The 13333-nt window shown below is 27.8% G+C and overlaps 1 protein-coding gene across 1 annotated transcript in view; it reads right to left on the bottom strand.

Annotated features, from left to right (window-relative positions):
* LOC142334215 (uncharacterized) overlaps positions 1–13333 on the bottom strand; it is a 163695-nt gene that overhangs the window by 40161 nt on the left and 110201 nt on the right. The window contains exons 9-12 of the mRNA XM_075382061.1: positions 11230–11376; positions 9419–9565; positions 7794–8000; positions 1192–1347 (exon numbers count right to left, since the gene is read on the bottom strand). Of these exons, the coding sequence (XP_075238176.1) occupies positions 1192–1347; positions 7794–8000; positions 9419–9565; positions 11230–11376 (657 nt within the window). The remainder of the gene's footprint in view (positions 1–1191; positions 1348–7793; positions 8001–9418; positions 9566–11229; positions 11377–13333) is intronic.

The following is a 13333-nucleotide window of genomic DNA, read 5'->3' on the forward strand; positions in this document are numbered from 1 at the left end:
AACAAAAATCCAAACAGTGGTGTCACTCAGGGTCACCAGACACAGTCATGGCCAGTGTTTTTTGGGATCGTAAGGGGATACTACTGATCGATTTCATGGAACCTGGGACAACAATCAACTCAGACAGTTATTGTGCAACACTAAGAAAACTCAGGCAAGCTATCCAGAACTGCCGGCGAAAACGACTGACAGCCGGTGTAACGCTGCTTCACGACAATGCCCGACCTCACGTCTCCCGTCAATCCCAGGAACTTTTGATACACTTTGGGTTGACTATCATGCTCCACCCACCTTACAGTCTGGACCTCGTGTCTTGTGATTATTACTTGTTCCCCAAGTTAAAGGAACACTTGAGTGGCGAACCCTTCCAGAGCGACAATGAAGTTAAAGAAGAGGTGAAACGCTTCCTCAACGGGTTGGCGGCAGAGTTCTATGACATTGTAATACAGAAATTGGAGCACCATCTACAAAAATGCGTAGAAAAAGATGGCGATTATGTAGAAAAATAGAGCAAGGTTTCTTCTTTCCAACGATGTAAATTTCTGTGAGTATAAACAATGTTGTCCATTTGTAAAATTGATGGAAACCTTATTTTTGGATTTACCCTCGTATGTAGTCAAATTTAAGAAGTAAATAAGAATTTCTAGCACATTACTTCATGAATGTGTGTGTTTCTTAAACCACACCTTTCTTTTGAAAGTTGCTAACAACCACAGAAATAATCTTTTTATATTTAATCCATCTCAACTCTTGTTAATATATACTCTACAATATGCATAAAACAAAAAAATTAAATTTAACAAAAAAAAACCAGGTTGTAGATTGAATCACATAAAATCACTAAATGACCACCATTCTTGTCTTAATTCACTATGATGTCTAAACGAACTGAAAAACCAAGCAGTGATAATCTGTCTACCAGTAAAATAAAATTTAGATTTATTGTTATTTGTAAGAAGATTTTATAAAAATATATCAACTTAAATTTTTTTGAGTCTACTTACTTTTTAAATACTTCTAAGTATGGTCAAACAGATAAATAAGGAAATTGAAATTTTGAAAAAATTTTAAAAAAATCTTATTTATATCAAAATGTGCCAAAATGTACTGTGTACCAAACCACTAATTTTTTTTTTTTTGATTATAAGGTAAGTAACAATATTCCATAAATATAACTAAAGACAGGTGTACCTGCATATCTTCAAGTTGATTCTGAAGAGAACTCAGTGCAACTTGCCGTGCCTGCAATTCTTTCTCTAATTCTTTTAATCTGCTTTCCCCCACAACTTTACCAATGGTGGAATCACTCTGATTTCTTCTTTTTATAATTCCTTCCACTTCCCTGACCTGAACGTAAAAAAGTGTCATGATATAAAATAGTAGTTACTGTATGAGCTAAGCTATTACTCAACTAAGGGAATAACATGTAATTAACTTGGATTATTAGATTACTTTATTTGCAGCTGCAGTTGTTGATGTTAAAAAGGTTAACAACCTTAATAAATTATTGAATCAATTGAAAATAAATGCTAAAAATACAATTAAAAATTCAAGAATTAAAAATGAGAACTGCAGTTTAAATAAAATATATTTACTGAACTGCAGTAAAATTTAATTGAATATTGTAATTTTTCTTATTAAAATACATAAAAAAATAATTAATTTCAGTTACAAAATTGATATAGACAAACAGAATTCTTTTCCAAAGTAAACTGTGTTATCAAAGTAGGGGTAATATGAGTGGTAATCAGGCATGTTTGCTTATAGATTTTAAGAAATAAAAAAAATGATTTTAACAAAAACAATATTAAATATAGATGAATTAAATGTGGAATGTCTCAGTTTTAGCTGTAAATCTCAAATTTATATGAATGATCATTTCACTTTACAGTTACACTTTATCTGAGTGATCTAAATTATTAGTATACAAACTTTTCTACACTCTGATAAGAAACTGTAAAATATTTGTAAATTAAATAAAACGTTTCTTTCATTATATATTCATTTGTTGGATGAAAGAGGTCAAGTAGAGGCTAATACTCCAGCAATGATGGAATCCCCATGGAGAGTTTAATTTAGGAAAAAGTGGAACCAAGTACTTCACTGAAATTGCTAGTACTTCACTGAAATTGCTACCATATAATTAATCTAAGAAGAGCAAAATTTAGTTGGGCAGGGTAATATGGCTGTAAGAATCACCAGGGTCTTTTTTAAAGAAGATTCTAGACATCCCAGGAGTATGGTAGTTAAAAGTGTGATGATTACTATAGAGGATAAACAAGAAGACAACCACTACATTCTTTTATTTATATAAATAAAAATTAGTAATGGTTTTCAGTCTGCATATAAGATGTATAAAGTACAGACATATCATATGCTAGACTCAAAGTAACATGTATGCCATTATAGTTGAAAAAACTAATTTTTTTATTTACAATTATTTAAACATTTACAAATGTTGTCCACTTTGGTCCTGAAAGAGTTGGTCGCCAGACTTCTCATTAGATTTTGCATTATGCATTCCAATATGGCAGCCACCTCACATTAAATTGCTTCCTTTAGTTCAGGCATTCTGACCCTGTAGGGGAAGACCCTCCGCCACCCCCTTCGTTCCAAGTCCTTATGGGCTTTACCAGAGGTCATCTTCGAAACCTCGGCTTTTGACATAATCCAGAACACGGTTTTCCAGTAACACTTTGGATTTTAATTAACCCCAAAGGAAGAAGACACATACCAAGAGATCAGTGAATGGGGTGGCCAGGTCACCATGTATAGAAATTAAACGATCTGGAAACATTCTCCTTAACACTTCCATTGGAACTCTAGCCATGTGGGCAGTTCTATTTGCTTTATGCATCTTCTGTAAGTTCTGGAGCAATGAAGTTTTGCACCATCAAAATGTACCATTTTGAAATTAAGAGTAATAAAAGAATTCTATTCAGATCATATGTCAATAGAATTATGAATTAAATTTAATGAACATTTCAGGGAGTGGGAACCTGACCAAATTAACATGGGGACCCTTATAGGTGAAAAGAAATTTAAGACTAAATTATACAACAAATTATGTTGTATATATCCCAACCACAAATTTGTATTAAAATTTCTTGAACTTATTCAAGAGTGCAATTATTTAGATAAAATTATGTAACATAATCATAGAAGTCATACTAAATGGAAATGTTTTGGTAAGGATTATACAAAGCTTTAACATAAGTGTTTAAGTTCCAAATATTTTTAGGAAAAGAATGTACAGGTGGATAAAGAAATTTATAATGATAAGAGTTATGGGTAGTAAAATACCATGTGAGAATAGAACAGTTCTTTTCAAGGATTTAGTTGAGGGAAATTGAAACTACTAGAAATTCCAAACATTTTTACAGTTTTATTAACCATTTTAAGAATATGTCTTTTGTTCAAAGATGAAATAGACAGTAATACTTGGGTAGAACATCTTGAAAATCAACTGAATGAAATTAACAGAGAAATCTGTGTTTAGCATATACTCGATGAGTACTCGTATGTTAAAGTCAACCAAAAATGCATTTGACTAAACACTTCTCAAAGGTGAGTAGGCTTATTTAAATGACATTTCGCTGAGTTTCTTTGATGTTTCATAACAGTAGATTAAACATGGATTCACTGTTACACACCACAGACCAAACAGCAGTCCAAACAGTAGATGGGAGTAGGTGAAAGTGCAAACAATTCCATCTGCAGGAACAGTCATGATTACCGGTTTTTTGGATTCTCATGGTGTGGTGCACATAGACCACTAGGAAAAAGGCAGGAACATCAGCAGGGACTATTACACTTCTTTAAAAAACCAACTGAAGGGTGCTGTTCAGGCTAAAATCTACGTATAGCTAAAAATAGAATGATGATGTGCCTGTACAAGTATTTCAGGTTATTACAAAACTCCTTGACCTACACTTCAAAGTGCTTCCCAGATGGGCCATATTCACTGGATTTGGCTCTGTGATTACTTCCTTTTCCCAAACCTAATGAAATGGCTTGCTGGATGAAAATTTACTTCAAATGATGAAGACAAAACTGTTATCAAAGCTGAAAGAACCACTTATTTTGCAGAGTTGGGCAAATTAAATTATACTGAAGGTATTAAAAAAATAGGAAAGTCGTTGATTCAAATATATTGAATTGGAAGGTGAATATGGTGAAAATAAAAAATAAATTTCTGAAAAATCTTGTGTTTCCTTTGTCAGGTCAAGAACTTTCCAAATGACACTTGTAATTACAAGTATAAATATTTATTTAAATGGGTATGACACTACTCATTAAGTTTTTGACTGAAGCATGTTATAAAAGCTAGCTTTGAAAAAAAAATTAGGTTTTAATTTTAAATAAGGATGTTTTATCATCCCAGCCTTTAAATCTTACCAATGATTTATCGGATTGGCTGGGTGGAGGTATACATACTGTAAGATGTCTGCTGTATGTAGACAATATGTATATTATTGTTAGAGAATCAAAAGCAACTCCATATGATGATGATGATGAATAAGCTTGAGAAATATTAAGAAATATGGAATTTAAAGGTAACTTTGGCTAAAACTACAATAACTGTTTTTTTTTGGAAGGCTGGAAAAATGATGGAAAATGAGGTGGTTTAATAAAGGCAAGTTGATAAAATAATTGAATATTATAAATATTTAGACACTGGGCTCATTTGCAAACAAAGTTTTAAAAAGTACTTTAAAGAAAAGCTGAAAAATTTTAAATTTGGGAATAACACTCTGTGGGATGTGTTCTCAAATCGGAATGAACTCCGTTATTATCAAAGTAACAAGTGTTCGTTTCTATGATCCATCACAGAATGTAATACCTTTTTACTTCCTTGTATGAAGTAAAGGAAGTATTGTGATTGCGAAAAATGTTGGTTTTCAGATTTCAACAGAAACATCCATTTTGTCTAGTTTCAGCATGATGTCTGTACATATGTATGTATGTTTGTATGTATGTATGTAAGTACGTATATATGTATGTATGTATATATGTATATATGTATGTATGTATGTATGTATGTATATATGTATGTATGTATGTATGTACATACATATGTATGCATCTCACATAACTCAAGAATAACTAGCCGTAGGATGTTGAAATTTTGGATTTAGGACTGTTGTAACATCTAGTTGTACACCTGTCCTTTTGATTGCAATCGACTGAACCAAAAGTGTCCAAAAAGCACAAATTCCAAAATATTTGGATTTTGGACTTTTTCTTAACTGCAGTAATAAGCCCTTATTGAGGGCTTTTCAACGATATATCATAAGTGGTACTTATTTTCATTGGTTCCAGAGTTATAACCAAATGAAATAATTGGATCTTATAAGGGGAATGGAAATCGATTCAAATCAGACTTCATCATCCTTTCTTTAACTTTTTTTTTAAATTTAAATATACTGATTTATTAATAATATTAACCTCTGACTGTAAAAAAAAAAAAAATAAAAAAAATATCATAAGTTATTAATGAAATAAAACTTTATGTACGTTTCATTAAAAAAAAACGTGAATATGTAATTTAATAGGGGTACAAGTAAGTCAAGTGGTATCCACATCAGATTTAGTAAAACATTGATTACTCGTTTTTATTTTCATTTTTATTTATTTAAAGAGTAATACAGGTGCTTTTATTCTACTCTAATATTTTGGGTAAGATTGTTGAATTAATAATTGTATAAATATTTGATGTTAATAAAAACTAATATTTTAGCAATTGTCTACTAAATTAAAGAATTGAAGGATCGTATCTCACTTTCAAACGAAATAAGTTTAAATGAAGTGCAGTAAAAATTGTGTATATGTAATTTAATAGGCATACAAAGAACTCATGTGGTGTCCACATCAGATTATTTTCTTTATTTTTTTAAAAAGCTTTTATTTAACTCGCTTTAGGAATAATCAAATCTTGCAACTGCTATATCTTTTGATCTATCATATGAAAATCAATGAAATTAGGTACACGTATGTAACTTCGATGACAATACAGCACTACAGTGTTGGAATTTCATATGACCCATCGTCACGCACTACCCCTAAATTCATGCATTTAGTTTAAAATTTTCATTTCTCATGAACTATCACATGAAAATGATTGAAATTTGGTACACATATGTAACTTCGATGTGTAAAAATAAATATTTTTACTTTTTTTTTAAGTCTTAAAAAAAAATACAAAAAAAATTACAAAAAAATATTTGAGAATTATAAACAAAAAAATATAATATATCAACAAATATAAAAATTCACTGAAAAGTAAAAAATAAATTATATAAATATCTAATAAATAAAAAATAAATTAATAATTATTAAATTTAAAAATTAAAAGTAATGAAAATATTTAGTTAATAAAAAGCGTGGTGAAGTTTTTATAACAATCTTTTCAAATAAGTATTTATAGACATTTGCTGTATTTTAAAATATATTTTTTGTTTAATGAGGTTGTTTAGTAATGTATGTACTTTATTTATCTGTAATAAAATAACTCAAGTTTTAATTCTTTGATGGTTCAAATTTGCACTGAGATGACCTTTAAGGGTTAATAAGATTAAAAATAAAAATTAAATTTAGAAATCTTGAACAAAGTGTCATGTAATGTAATTTTGTTTCAAAATGTAATTCATAATTACATTTTGACGGTAATCTGAAAAATTATTAATTATTATCATTATTATAATTGTAATCGTAATTATGAATTCATTATATAAAAATTCATAATTAATTAAAATGAAACTTTTAGCGAAAAGAGTGTGTTCAATTTGACTTAAGATTACAAGCAGAATTCGAAGATGAACTTCAACTATGTGAGAACACATACAAAGAAAGCGAGTGGTGCATTTTTCCAGATTGTTACTTGTAGCTAGTCAGTCTCAACTGGAGAGGTTCCAAAAGACCTTTCCGCCTTCTCGTGTTGTTATTGAAAATGAAAATGCAAGATTAATTGTTGTATAAATAAATGTGTTGTTTTAAATAGATTATAAAAACTGTGCCACGCTTTTATTTAACTGAATATTTTCATTACTTTTAATTTTAAAATTTAATAATTATTACATTTATTTATTTTTTATATATTGGTTATTTATTAGATATTTATATAATTTATTTTTTGCTTTTCAGTGCATTTTTATATTTGTTAATATATATATTTTTTTGTTTATAATTCTCAATTTGATTTAATTCTTATTTTTTTACTTTTTAGAGGGTTTTTATAATTTGTTTCCTTTTTTTTTATTAATGTTAATATTAATATTAGTTAAATAAAGCTTTTTTAAAAAATAATTTTTTATGAAGAAAATGCTATGGATTTCAACGGATTAATATAATAATGTTAGTTCTAATTTTAACTATTAAGGGAAAAATTATTTTATTGTATTTGAGAGATAATTTAATTTGTAACAATTATTTAGTGTGTTGGTTAATTTTAATTTCTGATTGTTAATTACTCTGTTGGCTGTATTAATTTTATTTTTAGTTTCTTTTTAGTACTGCGTTTATTTACTTGGTTGATGGGGTAAAGACAATGATTTTAATAATAATCAAGTGTTATCGTGGATGTAATTTAGACAAAAGATCAACCCAGCAGATGAATCGTGTCCGTCTGGGGGTATTTACAGAAAAGTTAAAGAACAATTACGTTTTTACTTTTATTTTTGTAAAATTTGAAAATAAACATAACCGCAATGATGCATACTATGCATTCCATATGTGATCATTATTAATCTATTTCACTGTGAGTAATTTTTAACAATTAAATAAATACAACAAACCTGTCTTTTAAGATCCATATTTTCCCTCAGTAATAAATCCTTATCTCGAGATAAGTTTTTCTTCTGAGTACGTTCAACATTAAGAGCAGCTTGTAATTGTGTAACAGTGACTTTAAGAGAATCAATTTCCAAATTGAGATCTGGTTGTTTACTAAATTCTTCATTATCCTTCTGCCACTTCATCAACTCATTATTCATCTTTTCCATCTATAAACAAAAAAAGCAACTACAAACAAAAAAAAAAAATTACTTTTAGTTGATGCAAAGTGAACAGCTTGAAAATCTAAACATCATAATTCAAAAGCAGGAAATATCAAAGAACTAATGTAATTAATATATTTCCATATTTCTTCAACAGCAAAAATAATACTACACACTATTTATGAATGTTTAACAAGAAGTCTATAGCATTACAATTTTTTATGTCAGACAACTCTCAATATGACCACTCAACCACAGAAATGTATCACTGCACAAGGCATTAACTAACTTTTAACATCTTTTGTAAAAATATGTTATTTATATAAATTTTTGCTAATGTAAATACATAGTTTAACTTAATTTAAGTTTCCATTTCATTTATAAAATTTACATTTTGCAACTGGTTTAGGCTATAGCAGTTTGGTTTTAAGTTGCTCATCAATGTGCAAAAAATGGAGTATTTAGCAATACATTCTACAAAGATAAAAGAAATATTTTCTTTATACTGTGCGTAACAGCATCACAGAAAGTTTGTCCCAATTTTTGCATATCGCCTGGCACTAATATTATTTTGGATCTATGGCAACAGAATGGCATAGGTAGTTGTAAAATAATGCAATAGAGGTAAATGTAAAATTAATTATGTTTGAACTATTATCTTTATGAATTTCTAGGCAGACATCAAACTGAAGGCAATGACTTTTTTTTAAAACAAATATTAATAAATATTTATACATCCTGTTCATCTTAACAGCAACCTTCAATTACATCAGCTTATATTAATTTCAGATACATTAGATTTTTTTCGTTAACATCATCCTAAAATCTTCATTTTATATTGGAAGAAGTCCAATATAAAATGAAGATTTAAATATTAGTTTAAAATTTTAGATAATTATTGGAGAAATATCTTTACAGATAAAAAAATTCAACCACTACAAAAACCCCGCTAACACACACAGCCTTTGCATAGTGTATGTTAGTTTGTCAATTAATAAATTCTAGTATGTACAATAGTACATACCAATTTATGGATGCACCATGCATATGACACATCTATTATATATGAGATGTAACAGAGATACATATTTTGGACAGATTGTATTTCTTTTTAATTTTAATCACATCTGAAAAAAATGAATATGTAAGTGAAAATGTTCTAAACATTAGAGATTAGTACCATATTCAAGTAGCAAAAATAGAAATTTAATGAATTTCCAAAATTCAGTCAGAAAACAGAACTGTAAAACACTAACACACACCACACACAATCTATTTAAAGGTTTGGTGCACATTGATCTCCAATATAAAACTAAATTTATTTATTTTAATGGCAACAAGTCATTAATCATATCTTCAGATATGGCCAACACTGATGCAACCCTTCAGAATATTTATGTGATTTAATATAATAACAAATTTACTTTATAATTTTCCATTTCCAGCTGGTATCTGACAATTGTTTCCTGTGCATCCTTCAGCTGATCCTGTAAAATGAGATTCTTGTTATCCAGTGTAGAAGCAATCCTAAGCTTTTCTTCAAGTTCCATCTTCTCTTTACTCCATAATTCCTAAAAATAAAAAAATGGAAACAAGAATAAAGTTTTAGAATCAATACTGTACAGACAAAAAATTAAATTAAAAGCAAGAATTTAAATTTATTTAATTTTATTTATTTAACACATATTTAATATATATATGTATATAATAATACATATGTTTTAGATTATGGAATGACATAATTTTTTTTAATAAAATAATAAACCACGTTAGCAGTTAGTTAAAATTCTTATTTATAGGTAAACTTCTTACGAGTTCATGCTGGCAATTTATGTTAACTAATTTTCTAGTCTTTTAATTAAATAAAAATAATTTATTTCTTTGTTTTATGAAAAAAGAAAGATATAAATTTATGGATTTTACTTAAAATAAGTTTGTGTTAATTTATCTGCAACAAATTCTCAGTTTATTCCATACAATAATGATTGATTTATAATTTTTTACTTTACTTTTGTATCAGATTAATTTACAAACTATTTTCATCTATCATCTGACTGTTTACATCCTGAAAATTAATTTTTACATAAATTCCTCTGAATGTTTAAGAATAGATCTGACGAACAAGTAGAGTAATTATATTATTTATGTTTTAAATATATAATGAAATAATACATTGTATATTTTATGTTTTTATTAAAAAGAATAATATTAAAATTAAAAATATTTATGTAACATACATTTTATTATAAAAAATATAAATAATTGTAAAAAGTATTCATTTCAAATCAAAATAAGAATATCACAATACATAATAATACGATAATCTAAAACACAAGTGTCTATCACTACTAACAGAAATACAAATAATTAAAAAAATTAATCTATTTATTATAAATCTATCCTCTTTCAAAAGTGATTAAAGTTCATGCAAAATTAAAATTCCACCATAAAAAGCCAGTTTTTATGGTGCTACTATGAACAAAGTGCACAGTATTTATTTATATTTTAAAATATAAATTGCTGTACTACCATGTGTATGTATGTGGTCAGCATTTATGCATAGACCATGTGCCTGCAACATACTACAGAACAGGCTAATAACATAAAATTCACAAGTATTTTATTTATTACTTTTTATTATAGAGTTTGGGCAAGAACAACAGTTCAAGAACAATTAGATTCTTATGTGATAACTAAATAAAAGTTAAAAAAGATTTTAAGCAGTTACTTCTTCCTTCATAATTATGTATTAAACTTTACTAACATGGAATCATTCCTAATCATACCATATAGATGCATAAAGAAAATAATGTAAAATAAGACATCTGAATGAGAAAAATTTCATTAAGTTTCAGCTAAAAGAGATCCTACAAACATTTTGAAAAGTAAACAAATTTTTTCTTTTTTAATGAAAAATTGTTTAAAAAATTTGCATTAAAAAAAAAAACAATCCACTTTTAATTTCTACAACTGTCTGACATATTTCTGTAAATGTTTTTTTTTTTTTTAATGGGCACTGTCTCTAAACAAGTTCTAGAAAGCAATATTTTTTTTGGAAATGCGTAAAAGGAGAAATTCGACAATAATGATAATGAAATGAAATACCAGACACTTAGCAATAACTGAATTGAGAACTAGCTGAATAAAAAATTAGCATCAACCCACTACACTAACTAGCCACAATTAAAATTATACCATCTTTCTAGCAACTTATCTTTGCTCTTGCTAACATTACCTTATAACTTTCTAGTTCCAGCTGATATCTAACGTTTGCTTCCTGAGCATCTTTCAGCTTATCCTGAAGTGCAATATTCTTGCTGTCAATTTTAAAAACTGCTCTAACTTTTTCTTCTAGTTCTGCTTTTTCCTTCTTCCATATTTCCTGAGAGATGAAATAAAAGTACATTTTGCAAATTATTTAAAAACAAATTAATAAAATATTTTTAATATTTGTGGACAAAAACTGGACTAAATGAATGTTTTTTTAATGCAAAAAAATATATAATGAAAACCTTTCTCAGGTAAAACCTACCATATCCAGCAGAGCATATAAAGTATTATATATTGGAGTTGAATGTTAATAAAACACTTAAGATGTACATCACACAAAAAAAAAGTTTAAATTGGAGGTTATCATAGACAAAATACTCCAACTTCCATTGTGGAGTAATAATATATACCATCTGGAAGGTTCCAGATAGAGTAACAGTACTTAATGTGGAACGTTCCAGGTAAATTTTACACAGCCTTGGAATTTTTCAAATACTAGAAATTTTCCACACCATTACCCCACACACAATCTTCAAGCGAGATAAATAAAAAAAGCTGTAAAATATAATAATAGTATAAACATCCTTCTATATAATCTAATTCTAAGAGTAAAAAGATCAGGAACTATCAAAAGTTGAAATCCAAAATTTACTGGGGATTGACCATGTCAAGTGTTTTTGAAAAGGCAATTACTCTTAATAATGTAACACCTTTGTTTTCATATGGAACCATCCTATGTATGTTAGAAATATATTTAAAAAATACCCTGAAAGAAGGGATTGTAATTTAGTGTGTGTCTTACTATTTCTTTGTATGTTCTGTTTAACAACCTGGTCAATAATACAAAGTGCACCATCTAACATTTCTGGTATACCCAGTTAGTCTGTTTCACCATGCTTTCTTTTTAATAAATATGTTAAAACAGAACATATCATCTCAAATATAACCCAGAGCACCCAATTTAAAGAATTTCTTGTAAAACCTCAAAATCAACAACTAACCAGCTCAAAGACATTTAAATTCAAATGCAATCTCAAGTACAATCACACCCATTTTTTCAGCAAAGAGGAAATAATGACATTACAAATAGGATAAGCAGTCAAGTCAACAAAGAACACTCAAAACAAGAACTATAATGTCACACACATCTACCGTGACTAAAAGGAAATCAAGAAAACCACAGTTGAATCACAGCAGCTATTTTATCCAAATAACGTAATTATATATTTAAAACTCTTTGGCTTTATGTCATCGAGTATATGCACGTAGACATGATGAAATATTTACAAAAATAATACTGTTTAAAAAATACATTTATGTACATAAAGCCCATATTGCATTATCATTGTGTATTTAATAAGTTAAAAATAATGCATTCATAATTTTAACATTTAACAAATACTATTTACAAAAAGTCTCAAAAATAAATAAAACATAACAGTGTCAAGATAAATGTTTGACAAAAACTGCAACTTGGGTATAATACTACGATTCACATCTTCTAAGAAAAATTAAAATACATGCTCTTCTGGGTTAAAAGTATCAATACCTACATAAAAATCATATTACCAGTTGCCAATAGAAAGTCATCAACATATCAAAATCATCAATTTATCACACAAGTACAAGCTGTAATAAAAAACTATCTTCTGTAATGTGAAACTAGGAAACTTATTTCTATTTTCTAATGTACCTCTAGCATGCAAGATGATAGGTATTATCAAGTGAATATAGAGATAAATAATTCATTACATTACATATGACACAGCTCTCTCTATATGTATAAATATATATATTTATTTATTTATTAAAAGAATTTTATATATATATATATATTAATTCTAATAATATAAACCAAACAGACAGAATATTGAGATAAGAAATATCTTTACTTTAATTTTAACATGCAAGTACTTTCACAAGATCCCACATCCTCAGTCATCACTCAAATATTTAAGTAAAGTCCATATAAAAAATTGAAAATACTAAAATAATGAAAATCGTGTACTAATTTATTATAAGAGAGCTGCAATCTCTTGCAGTTTTTTTATAAGACTGTCTGTCTCCCT

This window comes from Lycorma delicatula, chromosome 1, assembly GCF_047948215.1.
Source record: "Lycorma delicatula isolate Av1 chromosome 1, ASM4794821v1, whole genome shotgun sequence".
NCBI classification, from domain to species: domain Eukaryota; kingdom Metazoa; phylum Arthropoda; class Insecta; order Hemiptera; family Fulgoridae; genus Lycorma; species Lycorma delicatula.